The sequence below is a fragment of the Raphanus sativus genome, chromosome 4, assembly GCF_000801105.2.
Source record: "Raphanus sativus cultivar WK10039 chromosome 4, ASM80110v3, whole genome shotgun sequence".
Taxonomy (NCBI): Eukaryota; Viridiplantae; Streptophyta; class Magnoliopsida; order Brassicales; family Brassicaceae; genus Raphanus; species Raphanus sativus.
Genome location: NC_079514.1, coordinates 50,945,436 through 50,960,098, shown reverse-complemented (window position 1 = coordinate 50,960,098; position 14,663 = coordinate 50,945,436). Strand labels below are relative to the sequence as shown.

Genomic DNA, 14,663 nt, shown 5'->3' with positions numbered 1-14,663 from the left:
CTCGCGAATTTAGACATGTGTGGATCATCCCGCGTGTGTCCATATCCTTCCCAGCATGGTGTGCACGACCTGATCATCACTGCAAGAACCTGGACACTCCATGAACCTGGACAGTCAATGAATCTCGCCAAGTCTCCCTCATTTTCCGAACTTTGACTAGTCTTAGTCAATTTATATTTTCTATGTCTTGTTTTCCCACATTTCTATTTTCTATGTCTTGTTTTCCTACATCCTTATTTATTTCTCTTTGACTACATTATGTATAAATAAGGATGCTATGATGAATAAGAAACCACATTGATTTTCTTATTTCTCTTTTGAGTTTTCTCTCATTGTTCTTTGTTTAGAACATTTCTAGTTTCTTGGTGAGGTTATCTCCAAGTCTCGATCCTTCCTTTGTTGGACCGGTGCGTCACATCCGGCAACAATTGAAGTCTGGTAGTATCATCGGGCCTTCCGCAACCCGTTGTGTCACCGTTCAATCCATCAGTTCTCTTCGGAGTTCACCTCTGGTAGTATCATTGGGCCTTCCACAACCCTTTGTGTCACCGTTCAAACCATTAGTTCTCCCTTTTGGCGAGTTCATATCCCCTAAGTCCGTTTGAGTGATCCTGTCCCGACCCAGGACGTATCAAGTGGTATCAGAGCCACTCTTCCGGTAACTCTTTTCTATCCATCTTTCTCATCTCTCCATTTCTTCTAAACACTTCTTATCTATCTATCTTGAACCCGGGTCCCTCATTACCCACCATATTTAAAAAAAAAAAAATAAGATCTAAGTTTATGCTGTAAAAAAAAAAAGATTATTAAAAAAAAAAAAAAGTTTTAAAGTTTGTTGTTTGTGGTGTGGTGGTGGAAGAGTAAGCCTGCTGGCCGAAGAGAAATCCGGCCTTTGAGGTGGTTAAGGCGGGTTCCCAAATCACAATCTCTTATCTTTCTATCTTAAACCTTTGATCTTGCTTGGATTTGCTCATTGGGATTCTTTGATCTGTTCTCTTAGAACCTTGAGAAGAAACTGTGTGATCACCATAAATCTGAGAGAAAACACTTGAGTGGGTGAGATTAAACACTTGAGAGAGTGAGGAATTTTATCTACCTAACTTTTGTGTTGAGATTTTCAGGTTAAAATGTTTGGTCTTCACCGGAGAAGTAGCAAGAGGAACTCCCCACGACCATCTGTCTCTCAAACTCCATTTAAATATTCTTTGAACAATTTTGATGAGTTTGTTAGTGTGCAGGAAAAGCCAAACCAAAGGTGCAAAGAAAAGGTTAAAGATGTGGCTGATCCAAAGAGGCGTTCCTTTCAGTTTGATGTCCAAGAGATCTGTGACAACTTTGAGAAGGGAATGATGCAAGCCCTCAAGGACGTCAGCAAGAGCCACAAGAAGAGCACATCCACACGTGCACCTGTAGCTGAGCCATCCTTGTTCATCAGTGAGAAAACTCAAAGTGAATCTGAAAACTATTTTGAAAAGCTTAAAGATTTTTCAGATTCTTTACCCATTTATGATGAATCTGATGAAGATCTAATTGGAAGTTTGATCACCTGTGAGGATGAATGTGATCGTCCTTCTCCAAAATCTGAATTTATGATTGATGATGGACTAACCTGTTTTGAGCCGGAACTTCCGAGCAGTCTTGTTTTTAGTCCACAGGTTTTTGAGGAAGAGCCATTCAACCATCCACATCATGGACGACTTCCTGGCACTAGGATATCTTTGGATGATATTCCAGATCCTATCTTTGATGAGGAGGACGAACTTGGTCCAGTCTTTGATGAGGAAGCAACAAGCATCACATCCATAGCTATGGAGAGTCATCTATGCTTTGATCCCGGCACATCTCCTCCCCCTTTGTCTCCTGATCTTCAAAAGCACTGTGAGAACTCTGATTTGCTTAATTCTCTGCCTGAAATGTTTGTCAAGATCAGTTCTCATGATGTGACTCGTTTTGGTCTTGACAAGATGAAAGAATTTTGTGTTTCAAAATCTGTTTTTGAAAACATAATTAATTCTTTTAAAATTTTTAAACCTGATGAACTTCTTGATCAACAATGTTTTCAAAATGTCAATGGCATCAATTCTGGAATTATTTTGAGCTTTGATCAGTTCTTAGAACACAACAAAGGTATTTATTCTCTTGAAAAGTCATTTGATCATAGTTTGCAACAAACCGATTTCTGTGCTAGAACCTCTTTTGATTCGTTTGTTTTCAAAGGCATTGGCTTTGATCTGAGTTCTTATATTCATGCACTGATCACTGATAATTTATTTGCATCCTCTTGTGCCTTGGACGGAGTTTTGGTTAAAAAGTTGCTGGAACATGAATCACTTAGAACTGAAAATGATTTTTGTGATCTTGATTCTTGTGATTATGTTTTGCAGCCTGATCTTGTGTGTTTTGAAACTGATAAAACTTGGCATCTTTTGAGATCATCTCGTGATCAATGTGTTGTTTTGAGCCTTGATGATATTTTGGTTTACAACACATTCTTTGATAAGTCTCTTAAGTCTTTGATAAATGTTTCTCAATCTGAACTTAAGCTTGTGTGTTCAGATGTTGAGCATGAAATGCACTTTCTGAAAATGTCTAATATTTTTTCATGTCTTGAGAAAATTCTGGTCTGTAACATCTATTTTGATGAGCATCTTGAAAGGCTGAAATGTGTGCTACTTGTTCTTGGAAAAGATATCTTGATTTTTGATTTGAATAAGTATCTCTCTTGCACATATGATCCTGGTCTTTTAGTGTTTGTTTTGAGTATCCAGGAAAGACAGGTTCAGCCTCTGAATGAAAGCATTGATCGTGCCAAGCAGCCTGGGTTTTGGAGAAGCATTGTTGTCCAAACCGGCTATCTTGGAGATGCCAGCGACAGAGGTTCAGTCCACGAAGGGTATCTCGACTTTCAGAAGGTCTTTTGTCTTGACTCCAATTTTCCTGTAAAGCCAATTCCCCAAGGATTCACTGAGACTTGGAATCACTTGAAAATATTCACGGAGGAAGGAGTTATGAATTTGTCAAACCGGAGGTTCTACAGTCCATCTATCCGCGAGTACCAGATTTCCCAAGGAGATTTAGGCCCAGGAAAGAGGCGGCCTGATCCAAAACCGATCATATTATTCAAGATGGTTCTCTCAGCTTCTCAGAAAGATCAAAATCAGAAGGAATGGCCTTGGGATTATGAAGATATGATCTTTCCACTAAAACCGGCCAGACCAAAGGCAGCAAAGTGTTCATCACTTGAGAAACCGTTGGAGCTGCTGATTCTCAAAGAACCAAAGATGGAAGCAAGCAGAGGAGGTCGGCACAACACTAGTGTTCTTGGAACATGGAACTGGAAGTACTTAAGGAGAACAAGTTCAAAACTCCAAGGAAGTTTCTCTCCAAATTTATCCTTCATTGAATTTTGCTTGTTTTTAAAATTATTTTTGTATGATTCATTTTCTTTTGATTCAGGTAAAATGGATTTGAGGACAAATCCTTTTGAAGAGGGAGAGTATGATACGCCCTGGATTGAGCACCGACCTGTTTGGTTCATAGACACGGCCCAAGGTGGCGACCTTGTCGACCAGCTAGACATAGCCGAGGTTTTCTCATCAGACTTTGCCAATTCCCTTATCATCTATGTAATCTTGGATGAGCTGAATACTCAAGTGAGCTGGAGTGACACTATAATGGACGAGCTGAGCTGGACTAACACTCACCCGGACGAGCTGAGCAAGTTGGTTCGATCTTCCGAGCTGGTTCCACCATCAAACCACCCGAGAAGCAACACAGACATACATTCATTGTTCGAAGCATATCTTCTAAACCATGATGTTTATTCGCGTGAAACCACTTGGAGAATGTGCTCAACTCAATTACGGAACTCCTCGAAGAAGAATCAGATCAAACGGAGTTCAGATGAGGGAGTTATGCCATGTACAAATCAGGTGATGTTCAGTTCTCGCGAATTTAGACATGTGTGGATCATCCCGCGTGTGTCCATATCCTTCCCAGCATGGTGTGCACGACCTGATCATCACTGCAAGAACCTGGACACTCCATGAACCTGGACAGTCAATGAATCTCGCCAAGTCTCCCTCATTTTCCGAACTTTGACTAGTCTTAGTCAATTTATATTTTCTATGTCTTGTTTTCCCACATTTCTATTTTCTATGTCTTGTTTTCCTACATCCTTATTTATTTCTCTTTGACTACATTATGTATAAATAAGGATGCTATGATGAATAAGAAACCACATCGATTTTCTTATTTCTCTTTTGAGTTTTCTCTCATTGTTCTTTGTTTAGAACATTTCTAGTTTCTTGGTGAGGTTATCTCCAAGTCTCGATCCTTCCTTTGTTGGACCGGTGCGTCACATCCGGCAACAATTGAAGTCTGGTAGTATCATCGGGCCGTCCGCAACCCGTTGTGTCACCATTCATCCCACCAGTTCTCTATCCTTCCGGATCAGAGTCCATATCAACCTTACCGAAAGAGTGATCCCGATTTTGGTTCTATCAGTAAGGTTTCTAGACATGGTTTTGGCTAAAGCTCGGCGGTTTTGCCGTCAAGGTGGGGTGGGGTCACAGCGAAGGAGATCCTGTTTGATGAGGAAGCTCTGCGGCGAGGTGATGATTTTCAAAGGAAGTTTGTATGGATTCTCGGTTCTCGGTTCGCGTGTCTAGAGTGTGAAAGAGTGCAAAGTCGGTGGAGATTCTCGAGACGAGTCTGAAACACCGGCGTGAAGACAAGGCGGGGAAGAACAAGTATGCGAAAACGGTGATGGTGTTTGCTTTGGCGGCGGTGAGACGGTAGGGATTAAGTTGAAGTGGTGTCGACTTTATGTGAGAATGGAGCAGAGATATCCACGAGTCGAACCAACTTTCCTATCAGGCTGTGCCGTGCGGTCCGAGAAGTAGATCCGGTTTTGCCGGGGATTCTGTGGGTTATTGAGTCCCGGTGAAACTAGGGTTCTGGTTGTCGTCTCTGGCGTCTGTTTTGAGGCAGTCGAGGCAGAGCAGCGCGTGTCGTGACAACGACGCAGATCTATCCACGCGTTTCGCTACCTGCTCTCCTGTCGGTGCACGTGCCGGACTTTGGTGATGGGTATCGTTGTGGGCCTTTGGGCCGTTGTAATCTGTTTGGCATGCGGACCTTTTTGTAGCTAATCTGGTGTTTATGTGGGCTTTTGTATGGTTGTTTTTGTATCCGGATTTTGGTCCGTTTGGGCTCGCCCATTTTAATAATTCAAATCCATTGAGGGAAAAAAAAAGAATCATATTTGTGTAAAATTTGTAAGTTTTATAAAATAATAAGCATTATTAGAATTATTAATAAATAGCAATAACATAATATGTTTGGGATTTTTATTTTTTAAGGGAAATGAAAGGAACCATTGGAGCAAAATCGTTACATTGTTTTGAGGAAAAATTGAGGGTAATGTTGGAGTAAGCTTGAAGTTATCTAAACAAGCTTAAAGACTTGAGGAGAAAGCTAAAGATAAGTCCTAATCTAAGATGGAGTTTGAGATAAAGATAAGGATGCTTTGGGAGTTATCTATAAGCATAATGTATATCTTTGCTAGTTGGATTAGGTTTATGTTTAGCTATATATATGCATCTGTCGAGTTATGACTAAGATGTATGAGTTTGAGGTTATTAAGGTTTTGAGTGAGTTTTGCCTTAAAGATTAATAAAGAGAGAGTTAGTCTTATACCTTGTTCGCATACACACAGAGTAATCACATATATAGTTTCAACACTTGGTATCAGAGCATCAAAGTTGAAGCTATGGGAGATCTTACGGTTGTCACAACGAAATCAAAGGATACTGGATCATCGTCAATCAAGTGCCCTTTATTAACCACCACGAATTATACGGTTTGGTCGATTAAGATGAAGATCTTGTTAAAAGTGCATGACGTGTGGGATATCATTGAAGCAGAAGGAGATGATAAGAAGAAGAATAACATGGAGTTGGCACTACTAGTTCAATCCATTCCCGAGAGCCTGGTTCTACAAGTCGGTGGATTAGACACAGCTAAGAAGGTCTGGGAGGCGATTAAAACAAGACACATGGGAGCTGATAGGGTCAAAGAAGCTCGGCTGCAAACACTTATGTCTGATTTCGATCGACTAAAGATGAAAGACACAGAAACCATTGATGAGTTTACAAGCAGAATCTCGGAGATATCCTCAAAATCTTCTGCTCTCGGAGAAGAAATAGAGGAACCTAAACTTGTTAAGAAGTTTCTAAAGTGTCTTCCCCGGAGAAAATATATACATATTGTGGCCGCATTAGAGCAGGTGCTAGACCTTAAGACCACCAGCTTTGAGGACATTATAGGACGACTGAAAGCTTACGAGGAACGCATTAACGAGGAGGAAGAGACGCCTGATGAACAGAGCAAGTTAATGTATACCAACTCAGAGCAACAATACAATCGTGGTTATGGTGGTGATAACAGAGGCCGTGGTCGTGGTGGTAGGTTCTACAATAGAGGAAGAGGACGTGGTCGTAACAACTATGGTAGAGAAGCTAGAGATCCATCTAAAGTTACCTGTTACAGATGTGATAAGTTGGGACATTATGCTACTGACTGTCCTGACCGATTGCTAAAGCTACAAGAAGCTCATGAAAACAAAGAAGAAGAAGAGACTCACGAGGCAGATGAGTTAATGCTTCATGAAGTCGTGTTTCTTAACGAAGAGAAGGTAAAACCAAGCATTCTTGAGACGAGTTCGGTAAGAAACAATGAGTGGTATCTCGATAATGGTGCTAGCAACCATATGACAGGAGATCGGTCTTACTTTACCTTGCTTGATGAGACTGTTACAGGAAAAGTCAAGTTTGGAGATGACTCGCGTATTGACATAAAAGGAAAAGGATCCATTAGTTTTAGCTTGAAGGATGGGGTGAGAAAAGTCATGTCAAATGTGTATTTTATTCCTGCACTGAGAAGCAACATAATTAGCTTGGGTCAAGCTACAGAAGCGGGCTGTGAAGTCAGGATGAAAGAGGATTTTTTGTACTTATATGACCGAGAAGGAAAACTCTTGATCAAGAGTAGCAGAGGAAGAAATCGTCTATACAGAGTTGCATTGGAGGCTGATAGTACAAAGTGCTTACAAGTGATAGCGTCGAATGAATCAAGCAAGTGGCATGCAAGGATGGGTCATATTAACTTTGACAACATAAAACTAATGTTTGATAAAGATCTTGTTACAGGCGTACCAAAAATCTCGATCACAAAGAATACTTGTGTCTCATGTTTGCTTGGAAAGCAAGCTAAGCGACCGTTTCCCCAAGCAGCAAAGTTCCGAGCAACACAGAGACTTGAGCTACTTCATGGAGACCTCTGCGGTCCAATTAATCCACCAACGATTGGTCGCAACAGGTATGTATTGGTGATCATTGACGACTACTCTCGCTACATGTGGACAATGCTATTAAAAGAAAAGAGTGAAGCTTTTCAAAGGTTTAAGAACTTCAAGATGATAGTTGAGAAAGAAACAGGCATTCCTATCAAGACTTTTCGAACTGATAGAGGAGGAGAATTTACATCGTTGGAGTTTAATGGTTTCTGCGAAGAGAATGGGATTCAAAGACACTTGACCGCACCGTATACGCCTCAACAGAATGGCGTAGTTGAGAGGCGCAACAGGACGATATTAGAGATGACACGGAGCATTATGAAACACATGAATGTTCCTAACTACATGTGGGGAGAAGCTGTGAGACATGTGACTTATCTCATCAATCGCTCTGCAACAAGAACTCTAGACAGCAAGACTCCATACGAGATGTTTAAAGGAAGTAAACCTAACATATCACATCTTAAAGTGTTTGGTTGTGTAGGTTATGTGAGAACAGAGACTCCTCACATGAAGAAGTTGGATGATAGGTCTCGTGCTCTAGTCTATCTTGGGACTGAACCGGGAAGTAAAGCTTACCGTCTATATGATCCCAGGAGTAGAAAAATCACTGTAAGTCGTGATGTCGTATTCATGGAGGAAGAACGATGGAACTGGAATGATCGAGTTGAAGAAAACAGAGCAGGCTCGTTCAGTATCAATCTTGGTGAGTTTGGAAACAGAGGACTTAGAGAGCTGGAAGTTAACGTGGGTCCTAAGGAAGATAATACTAACGTAAGAATGAAGGAAGTTACTGGAGATGAGAAGCGTGGTGATACTAAGGAAGAGGATAGTGAAAAGCAAGATGAGGTAGTGGAGATTTATCATGATGAAGATGAAACAGAGGAGGAGCCTCAGCTTTGCCGGTCTACAAGGCTTAAAAGCACACCAGAGTATCTCTCTGATTATATCTTGCTTGCTGAAACAGAGTGTGAATGGCTTTTGATGTCCATCAATGAAGAGCCATGGGATTTCTCAGAAGCTAAGAATATAACTGTGTGGGTAAAAGCATGCGAAGACGAGATTGCTTCTATTGAAAAGAACCATACTTGGATGCTAGTTGATCTACCAGCAGGAGCAAAAGCCATTGGCCTTAAATGGGTATTTAAGATCAAACGCAATCCGGATGGTAGCGTAAACAAATATAAAGCAAGACTGGTGGCTAAGGGTTATGTGCAGAGACATGGAGTAGATTATGATGAAGTATTTGCACCGGTTGCAAGGATAGAAACCATTCGTTTGATCATTGCTCTAGCAGCATCACATGGATGGGAAGTACATCATCTTGATGTGAAGACTGCATTTTTGCACGGAGATCTTAAAGAGGAGGTTTATGTAAAGCAGCCTGAAGGTTTCGAAGTTAAAGGGAGTGAAGAAAAGGTGTACAGACTTTCTAAGGCTCTTTACGGTCTCAAGCAAGCTCCTAGAGCCTGGAACTACAAATTAAATAAGATACTACGAGGCTTGGAGTTTGTGAGATGCTACAAGGAACCTTCATTGTATCAGAGGAGGCGGAAGGAAGATGTTCTTATTGTGGCTGTATACGTGGATGACTTGCTTGTCACAGGTTCTAACATCTCGGTGATCAATGAGTTTAAAGCAGAGATGGCAGCTAAGTTTGAGATGAGTGACTTGGGAAAGCTAACGTATTACTTAGGCATTGAGGTGATACAACACGGCGATGGGATCACTTTAAAACAAGAAAGATATGCTTCAAGGATTCTGGTTGAGACAGGTTTGGATGGTTGCAATGCTACTCAAGTGCCAATGGATATGAACGTTAAGTTGTCTAAATCAGAAGAAGAGCTAAGCGTAGACGAGAAGAAGTATAGGAGAAGTATCGGGTGTTTGCGCTACTTGATCCACACCCGTCCTGATCTTTCATACAGCATTGGCGTCTTGAGCAGATACATGTTGGCACCTAAGGAATCACATGATGCAGCGTTAAAGCAGGTCCTGAGGTATTTGCGTGGAACGCTTTCTTATGGCCTTACCTATAAGCGTGGAGCTAGAGTGAAGTTGATGGGATACAGTGATAGTTCGTTGAATGTGGATGTTGATGACGGAAGGAGTGTGACAGGACATATTTTCTATGTTAATGAAAGCCCCATCACCTGGTGTTCTCAAAAACAGGACAGTGTTGCTTTGTCTTCTTGCGAGGCTGAATTCATGGCGGCCACCGAGGCAGCAAAACAGGCGATATGGCTACAAGAGCTTCTAAGTGAGATCACAGGAGATGAGTGCGAGAAAGTAACCATCCGGGTGGACAATAAGTCTGCAATTTCTCTGACCAAAAACCCTGTTTTCCATGGACGATCAAAGCATATACATCGGAGGTACCATTTCATAAGAGAGTGCATTGAGAATGGACAGATTGAGGTGGAGCACGTTGCAGGGAGTAGACAGAAGTCTGATATTTTGACAAAGGGACTTGGAAGAGCTAAGTTCCACGAGATGCGAGAGATGATAGGTGTTCAAGACACAGCACAACTCAACTTCAAGCTTAAGGGGGACATTGTTGGAGTAAGCTTGAAGTTATCTAAACAAGCTTAAAGACTTGAGGAGAAAGCTAAAGATAAGTCCTAATCTAAGATGGAGTTTGAGATAAAGATAAGGATGCTTTGGGAGTTATCTATAAGCATAATGTATATCTTTGCTAGTTGGATTAGGTTTATGTTTAGCTATATATATGCATCTGTCGAGTTATGACTAAGATGTATGAGTTTGAGGTTATTAAGGTTTTGAGTGAGTTTTGCCTTAAAGATTAATAAAGAGAGAGTTAGTCTTATACCTTGTTCGCATACACACAGAGTAATCACATATATAGTTTCAACAGGTAACTATTGAAAATGTCCTTAATACTACTAAATCTTTTTTTTTTTTACTAAATCTTTGTTTACCTCCTGAACTAAAGCTACTAAATCTTTGTTTACCTCCTGAACTGCTATCCCACACGGCCCATACTATTATTTATAATCTCACTTATGATGTCTTTGTTTGAACAATTTACATGTATTGAATAATTGAAACTATCCTTTTCACATGCAATCAAACAATTATTTCCTTTGTTTATTTCAGAATTGTGGACGTGAGCTTGTTTGCTTAATGATCTTGAATTAAAACAACAATCACTACGCGGATGAGTCCAGGTCGTTAAAAAAAGTGTTGACTATCAGGGGTATAACAGTAAAAACATATGAAAATTGGCGGTGAAGTAAGCAAACCATACGTTAGCTTTTGAGTTTTGACAACATCAAACCTGAAGAATGTCTGAGTTTTATTTTTTACGTATACCAGAAATTTCGATCTCATTTTCCTTAACGTTCAGACATTTATCTTGACGAAGACACGAACCATCACTTCAGATTCTTTGTCGGCTCATTGAAAGTCAGAACCTTATCCCATTTTTCTAAGTTTCCTATATATATCTTATGTGATAAGGCTATAAATTAAATAAATATTATCGATAGATCATATCTTGTTTCTGCAAAATACTCTGTTCTTTATATAGACTGCAGTGAGATAACGTTACAGATTTCGATCAAAGAAACGGTGAACAGTTGGCTCTTTAACATTGAATCAGTGGAGACTAGCAAGAGAGATACGGTGATGGATGATAAGATCTATGTAGCGGTGACAGGGAGAGACCTGCAAAACAAGTCTAGTCTCGTTTGGGCGATACAGAACAGTGGAGGCAGAAAGTTTTGCATCGTCTATGTCCAGAAACTGCGGCTTTGTAGAAAAGAGAAGGAGAGAGCACATAAGAGTTTAGACAAGTACCTTAATATATGCAGGCAAATGCAGGTACTATTACTCTATTATCCATATGTTTTTTTTAATCTTACAAGAGATGTTTGATTCCCAAAGTTCCAGTTAAATTGTGAAATAGGTCAGTGCAGAGAAGATATGCATTGAAATGGATTCAGTAGAGGAAGGGATCCTTCACTTGATTTCTAACCGCGGCGTTAAGAAACTTGTCATGGGAGCAGCAGCTGATAGACACTATTCAATGTAAGTTGGTTTAACTAGCATAGATTCAGCTCTTTACTATCTTAAGTATGGATGTATTGATCTAGTAAAGACTTCAAATGTTTGCAGGAGAATGAAATACTTGCAGTCCAAGAAAGCTATCTACATTCACAGAGAAGCCCCTGCTACTTGTCATATATGGTTTACATGCAAGGGTTACTTAATATGTTCAAGGTTTGGCCAAATTGGAGTCATTTTTTAGGAATGTTCTTTGTCTCATTGAGTTTTTTTTTATGTGAATAACCTGTCTCACAAGTATTTTTTGAATGATATCAATGCAGGGAAGGTAGGAGAAGAGATGAATTGTATTTAGAATGTGCATCTTCAAATTCTTTGAGCCAATCTGAGACAACTAAAGGAACTGAAAGTGTTCCAAACTCGAGTATGGCCAAACATGATGATCAGATTCAAGTATATGATGCAATCAAAAAGGTACATATATAAGTTCCTCTAACATGTTTTTTTTTCTTGGACTGGAAGCATCAAACTTTTTTTAACTATAACTCTTAACCAAAATGTGGGCTAAACAGTCAGAAAATGTGTATATCAATGAGTTGAAGCCTAGGAAAGAAACAGAGAAAGCACTCAAACTAACTAAAGAAGAACTTGAGAAGATGATAAGAAAGCTCCAATACAAATACAGCTTATCAATGGAAGCATTGAGAAGACTTAGACAAGAACAAGAAGAGTTGAAGATAGAGCTTAGAGAAGCATCAAAGCTGAAGAGTAACCGCAAGAACCATGGACCGCCTCAGTACTTCATATGCCCCATTACACAAGTAAGAGCCATTAATGCAAAGATCAATGAAAATGGAATAATCATAAGATAAGTCAAAACAAGAATAATTTTGTTTGTAGGATGTGATGGAGGATCCACATGTAGCAGCAGATGGTTTTACATATGAAGGAGAAGCCATAAGCAGTTGGTTTGAGAGAGGACATGAGACTTCTCCAATGACTAACAAGATGCTTCCTCACACGACCTTAGTTCCAAATCTTGCTCTTCGTTCTGCAATCCAAGAATGGCTCCTGAAACATTAGCATCTCCACTGACAAACATAAAGTCCTTAGTGGCGGCTAATAAAGGAAGCTCACTCATCTCCAATGACGAACATATTGTAATAGTTCGTTCATTGTCCTAACATAGCCGGTGTTGGTTGGTATGAGTCCAAGTCTTTTGTAATATTCTTTTTCTATGGTATTGTTTTGTAAATCATGATTTTTTTTGTTATTAGTACAATAATTTTATTTAAACGAAAAAGATATTTTTTTTTTGTCATCAACGAAAAAGATATTAACATGAATATAAAATATGACCTCGACGTATTCGTTGATGAAAATCTGATTGAGTTTTATATAATACTAGATTATGACCCGCGCTTTGGAAGCGCGGAATATTTTACGATGAAAATTTTACTAATAACTTAACAAATATTTTGGTAACTTTTAAAGAGTGTATTTAAAATATTTTTGCATTTAAATCAGTGTTTCTAAATTCAACCCAATTGTGATTATACCGGTTAATCCGGAGATCTGACAATTCAATTTAGGTTTTTAAAATATTCATATTAACAACAATCACTAAAATTCGAGACTAACCGATTGAACTGATGGATGACCAATATGTAATCTAATTTGATTTAAATTATAATAGTTTCATAATTTGTAATCTTATAATCCAAATTTTAAAGTTCATTATTTTGCAATTTATGAAATTATGATGTTTCTACAAAATTTTAAAGAGAAAATGATAGATATAAAATATTAAAATTAATTATTGTATTGTTTGGAAACATTGATAGTAGTATAAAATATATTGTTTGGAAACATTGATAGTAGTAAGAAATAAGTATATTGTTTGGAAACATGGATAGTAGTATAAAGAAATGAACATTAATGATTTAATGTAAGTTTAACTATAAAGTATAAGGTGTATTTAATTTAAAAACTTACAAAATAAATGTTAGGTCCAACATAATGTTTCTGTTTTAATAAGATAGATTTTATCATAAGGTGTAATTTTTCAAAGTTCAACACAAGTACGTCTAATCTATTAAAACTGAAGTACAAATAGTAATTAACCCTAAGTTTTGCACAAAAATTACTAACTAATGCCACTTAATCTTAACAATAAAATTAAATCTCTCCCAAGCTTTTATTAGTTGTATCGACAAAGCCCATTCACATTAATGTTGATGATCGACAATAACCACCTGGGCCGAAATATGTATAGTTTTAAACATATTACAAATCTATGAGTATTATTTGAATAATGACACTATCAAAACATGTATATATTACAACAATACACGATTATATTTAAGGTTTTTTTTTGTAAGTACCTTGAGGTAGTAGACAACCGATCCTGTTTTGGTTATTATATACTTTAATCCTACGTTTTATATCATATGATTTACGAAATTTACTGATTCTGTTTGGTGATTATATATTTGAATTAGTTCGGTTTAAGAAGTCCACGGGTCTGTTTTTGGGATCACCATTTCTTACCTACACAAAAATTTGAAATATAAGATATTTCAAAAGGGAGATCAATATATACGTGTTGTGCTAATTATAAAAAGCAATATATACGTGCCAATAAAATATCACAATCAAATATGTAAATAATATATTGCTGGTATATAGATAACCAATGGAAACTAAAAATCTAAACGAAAATTTACTACTCATAATAAAAGCTTGATTTCCATAGATGAACTATCTCCATATATGAACTACTCACAGATTTTGACTTGGTGTTCAATAGAAAAAAAAACAAAAAAACAAATAATTAGTTAGGTTGAAAACAACGTGTACATTGATATTTTCCAGATTCTTTGGTGGCCTTTGTCCGTTAATATCTTCGTAAAGCATATTTTCTTTGTAAATGTATATGGCCCATATTAGTAACCAAACTATGTTTATTCTTTTGTTTCTACACATAAATCCCAAACTGTAAATGTTGAAATTATTATTTTTGAATATATTTGTACGTGATTTGAAGATTGACATGAAACTTATTAATATATTGATGTTATATTTCTGTCGTACAATAAAACACGTTAGTTAACTTTTGTAAATTTATAATTAAAGGTATATTTAAACATAGATCGAAAATATTATTTTGTATAATCACATAACTAATACAACATACATCCAATATAAAATTATAATAAGATCAGCAACACAATATACAGTATAAAAAATAAACTGAAGAAGTGTGTTGCTGAAAAAAGTA

The 14,663-nt window shown here is 38.0% G+C and overlaps 1 protein-coding gene across 1 annotated transcript; it reads left to right on the top strand.

The window, feature by feature from the left end:
• The first annotated feature begins 10,118 nt into the window (after positions 1–10,118).
• Positions 10,119–12,674, top strand: LOC108837967 (U-box domain-containing protein 36-like). Its single transcript, XM_018610956.2, has 7 exons — positions 10,119–10,232; positions 10,475–11,200; positions 11,286–11,407; positions 11,495–11,599; positions 11,707–11,857; positions 11,956–12,204; positions 12,284–12,674. Exons 2-7 carry the CDS (start codon positions 11,006–11,008, stop codon positions 12,464–12,466), a joined length of 1,005 nt encoding a protein of 334 aa, XP_018466458.1. The 5' UTR covers positions 10,119–10,232; positions 10,475–11,005; the 3' UTR covers positions 12,467–12,674.
• Positions 12,675–14,663: the final 1,989 nt, after the last annotated feature.

Bases quoted from the DNA above. Each gene is read 5' to 3' on its own strand.
- LOC108837967 (XM_018610956.2), top strand. From the start codon at position 11,006: ATGGATGATAAGATCTATGTAGCGGTGACAGGGAGAGACCTGCAAAAC. The intron at 11,201-11,285 runs GTACTATTACTC...ATTGTGAAATAG, and splicing joins ATATATGCAGGCAAATGCAG to GTCAGTGCAGAGAAGATATG. The intron at 12,205-12,283 runs GTAAGAGCCATT...TTTTGTTTGTAG, and splicing joins TCATATGCCCCATTACACAA to GATGTGATGGAGGATCCACA.